The sequence below is a fragment of the Terrapene carolina genome, unplaced genomic scaffold (assembly GCF_002925995.2).
Source record: "Terrapene carolina triunguis isolate 2854851 unplaced genomic scaffold, T_m_triunguis-2.0 Scaffold193, whole genome shotgun sequence".
In the NCBI taxonomy this organism is placed as follows: domain Eukaryota; kingdom Metazoa; phylum Chordata; order Testudines; family Emydidae; genus Terrapene; species Terrapene triunguis.
Genome location: NW_020664544.1, coordinates 3,499,164 through 3,509,310, shown reverse-complemented (window position 1 = coordinate 3,509,310; position 10,147 = coordinate 3,499,164). Strand labels below are relative to the sequence as shown.

General features: G+C 47.3%; 1 protein-coding gene across 1 annotated transcript; it reads right to left on the bottom strand.

Moving 5' to 3' along the window:
• Nucleotides 1–6,915: 6,915 nt before the first annotated feature.
• Nucleotides 6,916–9,506, bottom strand: NEUROD2 (neuronal differentiation 2). Its single transcript, XM_024200608.2, has 2 exons — nucleotides 9,463–9,506; nucleotides 6,916–7,993 (listed from the first exon to the last, which is right to left on the bottom strand). The coding sequence occupies exon 2, from the start codon at nucleotides 7,984–7,986 to the stop codon at nucleotides 6,916–6,918; it is 1,071 nt and encodes a 356-aa protein (XP_024056376.2). The 5' UTR covers nucleotides 7,987–7,993; nucleotides 9,463–9,506.
• Nucleotides 9,507–10,147: the final 641 nt, after the last annotated feature.

Sequence of the window (10,147 nt, the reverse complement as noted above, 5' to 3'; positions counted from 1 at the left end):
CTATCTATCTATTTAATTTTAGAGTCCTATGTGAAGCCCTTGTATCTAAGCTTTGATGAGTTTTAGCTTAATCTCCCCTATCCTTTCGAGTTATTTTGATGCCACCATCACCACGAAATCTTTGCCCTCTTTTCAATAAGACCAAGGTGACATCAACAATCCCTATCTTTCCGTCGGCCACCTAATATTGTTTGTATTTTCGTATTTTTTTTTAAATATTTTCTCAGCTGATTCCATATGGAACTAGTCTGGTTTGGTGCAAAGAGTAGCTGCTCTTAAGGAGAAAGGGGGAAAACCCAGGGAGTTTTATTTTATAATGTCAAACTCTGGTGAAAAAGGAGAAAATGTTGAATTTGTAAGTCTGGGAATTTGGCAGAAGAAAAAGAAAAATGAGGGGTGGGAGGGAAGCGACTTAACAAAAATAGAAGCCTCCAAACATTTGCAAATGAATCCCCTTTCCCATCGCACCTTCCCACCCCAACTTTGTAAATACCCCTCTTTCCATGGTCCCTCTTCCACGGTACATTCCTCAGGTCGGAATGCTTTGATTTTGCTCAGCTGTAGCCGGCAGTTTAAGTGCAATGGACGTATGCTGGGGTGTGCCTCGCATACCAGGGGCCTTTCCCTTTAAAACTGCTATATAATGAACAGATGTCCTAGAATCAGGATAGCTGGCTAACCTCTTCCCCGCAGTGCCCCTTGGCTGGCAGTTGGCACGAAGTACCGCCTGGCATTAGACTCCCAAAAGAAAACCTCGGTTTTACCACTGCGGAACCAGTGAAACAGCCTGCGTGCGAACTAGAAATGTTACAGCTAAGCTAGCTTTACAGACAGTAGGAATCGGAAAAGGTTAGCACTTTTTTTTTTTTTAAATCCAGCCCAAGGGGGAAGATCCCGAGCTAGATAGTTATAGAGCCCTGGTTAGGAACGGGCGCATTTTTAATGTTTGAAAATGTGATTTTGAAAATACAGACTGCCCTTTCCCCAGAAAGGTTGGAAAGTGAGCAAAACTTTTTTTGTTTTGTTTTGTTTTGCTTCGCCTCCAGAAGCTGTTGCTTGGGAGCATTTTTGCTACCTGTAATTCTGGCTCCTGTATAAAACCAATCTAGACATTGTTTCTATTTATAGTTGCTTTGGGGGGAAGGTTCTTTCACCCCGCCTCTGTAGATACTGACAATGTAGAACAGACGGGGAAGTTTGAATAATCGCTCTGGAAAGAATTCTACACGCTGACATTCAAATCTAGCTACACATTCCAGTTATTCGGGAGAGGCGATGGTATTGGGGGACACACAGCGGACCCTGGCTCTGATCTGCTTCCCAGAACTAAAAAGAAGGAGTTGATGTAGTTTCGCATTAGGCTGGAATGATTTATTTCTGCTGTGACCCGTCTGAGCGAGTCGCTTTACTGGGCAGTTCTGAATTGGGGAAAGGAATGAATTTTAGGGGGAAAAGTGCCCCGAATTCAAACCCCGAATTGTCCCTTTGGAAAACCACAAGATTGGAAGCCAAGAGGGGGAAATGAAATCCAGCGGAATGTCCTCGCTGGGGTGCCTTTTGCTCAAACCGCTAACGGGGGTGTGGGTCGTGTTTAGATTCCGTACGGAAGGCGGATCTGGAAAGAGGTGTTAAGAAATGAACTGCGCAAAACAGGCAAACTGTATTTTGCAAAGGGACGCAGGGGGGTGAGGTGCCTTCCAGGTGAAATGATCACCCCCAGATTTCATCCGACCCCCTCTTCCAAAGTCCCTAAAATTAGCCCCTCTTTTAGTGACCTTCCAAACTTCCGAGCCGGCTCTTGCAGCTTTTCTGTCTGATCTAAGGGCATTTCTAACCCAACCCGCGCGGCCTGAGCCCGGGTGGCCGCGAATCCAATTTTCAGCGCTGGTCGCGGAGGGTCGCGGTGTGTCTGTTTCTAGCGGGGCTATTTTGATGGATTCAAAAGTCAGAGGGGCGGCAAATGGATTCAGTTTCCTGCTGCCCTTGGGGCGGGTGGGCATCAGCGCTTCTGGCCGGGGCTGGGAGCTGAACTGAAGAGTGCGATAGTGGAGCTCTTTAGTGAGGCGGGGGAGGTTTCCCTCACTTTCCCTCCTGGGGGACTAGAAAAGTCTTTTCTCCTTCAGCGCTCGTTTCCAGCCATGGTGGGCATTTGAAACTCAGATCGTTGAAACACGTTATTGTTATTGGTGGTTTCATGGAGGAAGGAGTTTTCTGGCTGTAAAAGAACCCCAGATTTTCCCCAGCGGGGACCCTCACCTGCCCCGCGCATCTTCGGAGAGAAGTGGGGTGGGCGGCGTTCAGCCCATCCTACAAATAGCAAATTAGTGCGAACTTTAAAGGTGACATTTCCTGGGCTACTCACATGGTACCCAGACCCAATTTCTTAAGTGAGTCTTCAGCTGCGCGCCTTCCTTTTGACCTGTTCCCTTTCATTCGGCCATTGCGCCTTTCCCTCTGAAATTCAGAAATCGCCAGTGATTCCCCCCCCCATCCTTTTTTCCCCTTTTCATCTTGACGCTGGCACGCCGCAGAACATGACACCCCCTCTCCCCGAATGGGTTTCTAACGGAGTTGTAGCGCTAACTATCGATGTGCTGTCGATATGATCCATCAAGATGCGGCCGATATAGCTGGACCAGACACGTGTCTATACACATGGTAGGTCGATCATATATAACATAGACATGGACCTAGAGCTGCGCAGTATACACAGCCGTCCACTGGTGTGCACCATGCACACGTGTGTGTGATGGAGTCACATTCCTAGCAAAGGGCGACCCAAGCACAAAGTCTGTTAAGAATTGACCGTGCCTGGGATTCACGCAGAGCGGATCGGTTTGAAAATGCCGGCGAACTTTGTTCAAAACCTCAAAGCCTGGGTCACCTCCTTTCGCGGGGAGTGCGGGGCTGCCGGCTTGCGTGTGTCCACACACAGCTCTGTGGCGGGGGGGGCAGGCTCATCCTTTGCTTCCTCGCCTCAAGTTCAAAGCTTTGAAAATAGGGGGTGAACATGGTGTGTGTGTGTGTGTGTGTGTGTGTGTGTGTGTGTGTGTGTGTGTAGAGAGAGAGAGAGATGCGGGTGAACTCCCACCGAGTACAGTATCGATTGACTGCCACTGGCTAACTAGTTCCAGAATCAAAGAGTCCTGTGGCACCGTACAGACTAACAGATGTTTTGGAGCATGAGCTTTCGTGGGTGAATCCCCACTTCGCCCGAATCACGTCTCTTTCTTCTTTCCCAGCCCAGGGGGCCGCTGCCCAGCCCAGGCGAGCCCCAGCCCCAGTGACTGAGACCCCCAGAACTAGTACTAAGCACTGGCTTCAGGAGCACCATTTAGTGATCGCAGCGCGTTATAGGGAGAAAAAAACCCTCAATTAGCCTTCAAATAAAGGTGCGATTTATTCCCCCTCCCCCTCCTTTTTTAATGGCAGGTAAATTCAAGATCATCTTTCTACCTGCCCTGATGGCTTATTCCTTTGTTGGGGGGGGGGAACAAAACAAAACAAACAAAAACCACTGGTCTGAATTTTGGCCAAACTCCTCGGCGCATCACATGGGAGGTTCCAAGGGCGCCTCTTGGCTTGGGCCTCTTCCCCAGGCTTCCCCCAAAGGAAGCGGTCAGCCTGGGGAGATATTTCTCTCCGCGTGTTTTGAAGGGGGCCTTTGCCTGCCCCTCCATGGACTGCCCAGGCTCCAGCTCTCTCCCTGGCTGGCCAGTGTGGCATTTTTGTGCGGCGGGCAGCGCAAACCACGCGCCCGTCAAACCCTCCCTGATGCCTGGTTGTTACGTGTGGACAGTAACCCCTCTGCCCTCCCTAGACACGACTCCGGGTTTATGAGCCAAGGCGAGTGGGGAGAACGAAATGACCAGGGTGGATCCAATGTCACAAGGATTGGGGATGTCTGGGCTTCCCAAGCCCCCTTTGAATGGGAGGCTTCGGGTTGCCTGCGAGCTGTTTGCTCAGCACCAGGGAGCTCTGGACAGCTCCCAGGATCTGCCTGGTCACTCTGCCCGGCTCAGACAATGCCTTTGAATAGCAAACCTGTGGGGAGGGGGGAAGGGAACCAACCGCTTGATCTTTTTTTGCCAGCCCCTTAGGGTAACTCCGGGTGCCATCACGAATGGCTCAGACTCTGTCGCCTCGATCAGGACCAGCTAGGTTGCATTTATGTATTTATTTGGGAGTGATATGGTTGTCACCATCTCTGCAGTGCCTTCCTGGTATATAGAGATTTGACATCAGTGCTACTGGTGGGTACTTTAGAATGATAATTATTATATATTTTTTAAAAAAATCTGCAAGCCGGAATATTAAAATATAAACCCTATGCACCTTATCCAAAAACGTTTTTTTCCCTCCTGTTTGGCAAACCATGCATGCATTGCACCAGTATTTAGATATATTTTTGTTCTGAATTTATCGCGCAACTGGCGTGCAGAATAAAGGAAAGGAAAAAAGACTGTTTAAAAAGGTTACAAGGAGACGCCAGCTGTACAAGACAAGGAAACTGCATTAAGCTTTATAACATCGAATGTGACTCTTGCAAAAGTCGCTATATATTTTTAAGCATGTTGCCAATCGACAGCTGCCTTGAAGACAAGTTAAGCTTCTGGGAGTGGAGTAGTTCTGAGATCTCCTTTGCCCCTCACTCCAAAAAAGTACTCCGAGAGTGCTCTGGCTGAAAGAATGGGGTCTCGTGTATATATATTTAGCATGAGTATTTCAAGTAAACTAGTAAACATGACAGAGTCAACATTTAATATTTATTAATTGTCGTCTTAGGACGCTTGTTAATTACACTTTTGAATCAAATCACAACTGACTGCTGCTCTTAACGTCAAATGAGTATACTGGTGCATTTCACATAAGATATCAGTTCTCGTGGAAATTTCCACTGTGAGTAATACTTAAAACATCCAATTGAATACGAGTTTAGATTCTGGAAAAATATTTTACTTTCTTTTTTTATACTGATGCATGCAGTTTATTTATTTACTTTTTTTTTAACTTCTCTAGCTTGTAAGCACCCTTCCCCCCTCCCCACTAGTTTCTGGTAAGTTTCTCAGAATCTGTTTTGTTTGCTTACACCATCACATTCTTGATTTCACTTTTTTTAAAAATAGTGTCAGAGAGATTTAAGGAAAAATAAAAAATATGATGCCATTTCTAACCTTTTAAAATCTGCCTTATGATGTTAGCTAAAATGTAGAATAACTTTGGGACGTATGTAAAACCAAGAGACTTTGTGTAGATGATTATAGCAAAACAATACTGGTTTTTAAAAAATTACATCACTGTAAGAAACTGTTTTTCTTTTGCATATCATTTGACATAAATATTTATTAATCTTAATTAAACTGAACAGAAACACAAAAAAGCACTTCTGGTGTCTGATAGACATTTTCACCTTTGCTACAATTTTTTTTTGTAAAACTTTTTTAAAACATTTATCAGAAATTCTCTTCCTCGCTTTTATTTAAAAATGCTGGTATGTTTAAAGGTGATGTAGGCAGGTTTAAAAATATTTTAACAATGTCTCCTGATTTAAATAATGTGTTAAAAATGGAATAAATAATAATGAAACAAATTAGATCAATGCACCAAAAAATATACCAGGATATATCAGTTCAGGTCTTGTTACCATATTTTTATATGGATGTATTCGTTACACACATTTTTCCCTCCCTCCCCTAAAAATGCATTACATAAAGAAATAACTTAAAGAGTCCTCAGTATAGGAAAAATAGCCAACTAAAATATATAGCATAATAAGTGCTCTCTTCACACCACCTTTATAATTTGCATATTTGCATTTTTTTGCTCCTACCCATGCATAACAAAACATTTTTGCCATTTCATATAAATCTTTTTTTCCCCTCTATTTTTTTAAAAGTTTTTAAAACAGGTAAAAAACATCATGACACACAATTTGGAAAATATGTTACTTGTGGTACAAGGGTGTTCAAAAAAGCTGAAGTCACTGATTGTTAACAATGAAGGGAACGTAAACATTCAGTTCCCTTCAAATCAAAAAGTGCACCTTTTTAACCTCAACAAGTTGCTTGGTCCATAGTCTAATATTCCATATGAATTCTTTTGTGTTTTACTTTTCTAGTTCAGTACCTACTTGCATAGATATATATAGATATATATATTTATCTTCTGTTTGCCTCTTTATTGCTTCTAAAAGTTCTTACTGCATTGAAATGCTGATTTGAAGTTGCAAACATTTTTTTTCTTAATTAAACTTCCATGGGATCTTTTACTGAATCCTCGGAAAGAATAGAGAATTCCCCTTTTCTGAGATAACCCCTTCTAAAAGCATCCTGATAAATAAAAAAAAAAAAAAAACACAACGAGCTGGCATTGTTTAAAATTTACTTTGATGTGTTGCCAAACAATACACTTTACTTTTGCGGGGGAGGAAAGATTGCTCGATTTCTCTATTTCCCCACCCCATTTATTTTTTACTGTCCACATTTTGTCCCTTTAAAAAAAATTTATGGGGTTTCTAATTTTCCATTTTTTTCTCCCTAAAACTCTCTTTCCATGTGGCCATAATAGACACTTGTTTCAATCGACTGCAAACCTGAAGGTTAGCTTTTTTAATAATATTTTTTTACATTATATATATATATATTGCACCAAAGTAAATTTTCTTTTCGGTGTATACTCTGTCCTGGTCTGCTATCCTTGGGGGACAAGTAAAGGGGAGACTAGTTCACCTAGAGCCGTGAGCCGAGCAAAGTCTAGCTTTGTGTGTGTGTTACGGGGAGACACCTAACAATTGTACGTTCACAGTTTTGGGGCGGAGGAGACATTTAAAACCTAGAGCAGAATGGAAGTGGGTTGGGGGGGGGGTTGCTATGTGCAGTCGTGGGGGGGGGTGAAATTTCAGTGGTCACAAGGGGGTTAGTTATGGAAAAACGCATTGAGCTCTTCGTACATGGGGCCTCTGTCATGGTGCAGATGCATGTCGTAAGGCAGGATGTTCTCGGAGTGCACGCCCCCGCGCATCCCAGAGGAGCCGAAGACCAAGTTATGGCCGGCCGGCCGGGAGCTTGGCAGGGCAGAATAATGCATAGAATAGTGGTAGTTTTTCTCGTGGTCCGGGGAAGAGTCTTGCTTGAGGGAAAAGTTGCCATTAATACACAGTGGGGGGCTCAGGGGCGCGTCGTACTCAGAGCTGTTGTAGTCTGGGGACGCGTTCCCATAGAGGGTCTCGTAGGTGGCGCAGTAGGCATGTGTCCGCAAGGCGTGGGAGCTGGCCATGCTGCCGGACTGGCACTGCGTGCCCGAGAGCCGGGAGCACTGGTAGGTGTACGGGTGCAGGGCAAAGGAAGAATTGGGGCCGTGGTACCTCGCGGCCTCCTGGCCTTGCTCCGTGAGGAAATTCCGGGAGTTTAGCTGGAGGCAGCCGGCCACCAGGTTGGTGGTGGGCTGGGACAGGCCCTTGCACAACGTCTGCACGTAGCTGACCAGGTCGGGCCGCTTGCCCGAGCGCAGGATCTCGGACAGCGCCCAGATGTAGTTCTTGGCCAGCCGCAGCGTCTCGATCTTGGAGAGTTTCTGGGTCTTGGAGTAGCAGGGCACCACCTTGCGCAGGTTGTCCAGCGCCGCGTTCAGGTCGTGCATGCGGTTCCGCTCCCGCGCGTTGGCCTTCTGGCGCCGCAGCTTGGAGCGCTCCAGCCGGGCTTTGGTCATCTTCCTCTTCTTCGGGCCGCGCTTCTTGGGCCGGTCCCCTTCGGCCTCCTCCACCCCTTCCTCTTCCTCCTCCTCCTCCTCCTCCTCGTCCCCGCCTAGGTCCCCGTCCTCTTTGTGTTCGCCCAAGGAGTCGTCCCGCGGCTCCTCCTGCCCAGGGCCGCTTTTACCTTTCCGCTCCTCCGGGTCGCTCGGCTCATCTTCCTCGCACTCCTCCGCCCAGCTGGGGAATTTCTGCACGTCGGGGAGCAGCCCGGGCTCGCTGAACAGCCGCGTCAACATGGTGGCTGGAGAGGGGGAGACGGGAGGAGGAGAGAGAGAGGGAACATTTTAGCCAGGCTCCTTCCCCCATGCCCATTGTCTCGGCTGCACGAAGCGGGGACCCAGGCCCGGACCCGTGGGGGTGTGTGTGGGGTGCGTGGCCAGCTCCTGCGGCGATGCGATTTGGGGGTGCGGGACGCGCTTTGCATGGTCACTTCCCCAGGAGCGGGGTGCAGTTGGCAATGGAAACGAAACAGGGGCAGGACATGTTCATTGGATGCCAATCCGCCCTTGACTTTCCGCCCGGGTTAGAAACCCTCCCCACGCGGAACACCCCGCCGCAGGCAGAGAGAATCTAGCGAGCGAACCCAGACATTGCCACGGGAAGGGCTGGGATCCAGCCCCGGATCCCTCCTCAAAACGATCGGATCGTTTCGAAGTGGGATTGAAACGAATTGGCTTCGCCGTCGCCTTGTGACTGATCCCGGGACATTTGCTTGATAGATTTGGGTTCATAATTCATTTGGAATTCCCGATTATTATTATTATTATTTTAAATTTGATCTACTTTTTTTTTTTTGGTATTTTCCGCCGTCTTTATTCCGTCCCGTTGGGCTCAGGACTGGGATTTAAATGTTAGGAAACCGATTTCACCCCATTCGTCTCTCTCTCCCCCGCCCCACCTCCTCGGCCGATACTTCCCCCACCCTGGGTGTCAATTTCTGCTCCATTCATTGCGGCCCAAGACACTGCCAACAGTCTTCAACTTTTCCTGCCGTGTGGTTCGGAACAGACCCATTTCCCCACCCTTCGCCCGCCTTGAAACAGACGATCAGATCATTCCGATTATTAGGAATACCTTTGACCCCCTCCCCCCTTCCCCCCACCCCGCCCCGATCACCCCCACTCCCCCCCCCCCCCTCGGCCCAGCTGTCCAACTTTGCATTCGATCACTGTCCTCTGCCCACGCCACGTTCTTGTGGTGTTGATCAGCCCCCCTGTATGTAGCGAGACATAATCACACCCCAGCTGCGGCTCCAGCTCAACCTCTCGAAGGCTGACACTAAAAACAAATCTTAACGGGTTTGGTTTTTTTTTTGGTATATCTATCTATATAAAAATCCAAATGAAGACTACAAACGAATGCCCAGCCCCGCTTCCAGACACGGGAGTGTCTTGCTAAAAACTACGGAGTTTGCGGCACGAGTCTATTTCCCGAGAGCAATAACCAGCACATTCTCTCTGCTTTGCAAGATTATCTCGCTGCGAGAATCTTTCTCTCCAGCCAGGCGATGGAAGGGAGCGATCCCATGTCAATTTCCTTAGCGTGGTCTTTGTGTGTGTGTGTGTGCAGTGCAATTTTTTTTTTAACCAGCACAAAATTAAAGCCGGAGCCTTCTGATTTTAAAGACACCTTTCCTCCGTTAAAAATAAAAAAAAATCTCTCGTTTCATCTTTGTTCCTACCCGATGTGTGCAGCTATATCGAGAGAGATCTCGTTTCCTGGTGGGACAACGGATGGAAGATAGTTTATTGGGTCTATTTTCATTTTTATAGAGCTCTGCCCTCTTAAATCGGGGGGATTTAAATAAGACTCTCTCCCCCCTCAAAAAAAAATAGATCGGATCTTAAAATAAAATAAACCCAGTTCTGAAGGAGAAAAAAAAATAACCCTGGAAGTTGCTTTTTATCCATTCAAGTTTCCAGTCCCCCACCCCCCTTCGCTTCTTACATAACTTACCTTCAAAGCTAACGGGAGGAATTCTTATTTCATTGTCCCCAGCATCTTCTGGGACCAGGGCAATGCTCCTTAAGGTGCTACAGCTTTCTTCAGTGCTCTATCCAAAAGGAGGCGAGAGTGGCATCTCTACCAAGCAAAGGGGGTACCAGCTCTGATGCCAATGCCATATGGTTGGCACGTCATCGGCTGGAGCTATCACATGAGAGCCAATGATTGACATGCGCCTGCATTCAGGGAGATTTTTCTCTCTGGGGAAGGAGGAATCGCCATCTGTCACTCTGTAGTCAAAAAAAAAAAACCCAAATCTACAGATCTGCCCACACGCTGCAAAATGGGACCACGGGCAAGAAAGCGGAGCAGGAGAGCAGCGCTCGGGCTGAACAATGGGGTGTAGGGAGCGAGCCGGAGCAACGCCCCCCTGGAATGTGGGGGGCAGGCTCC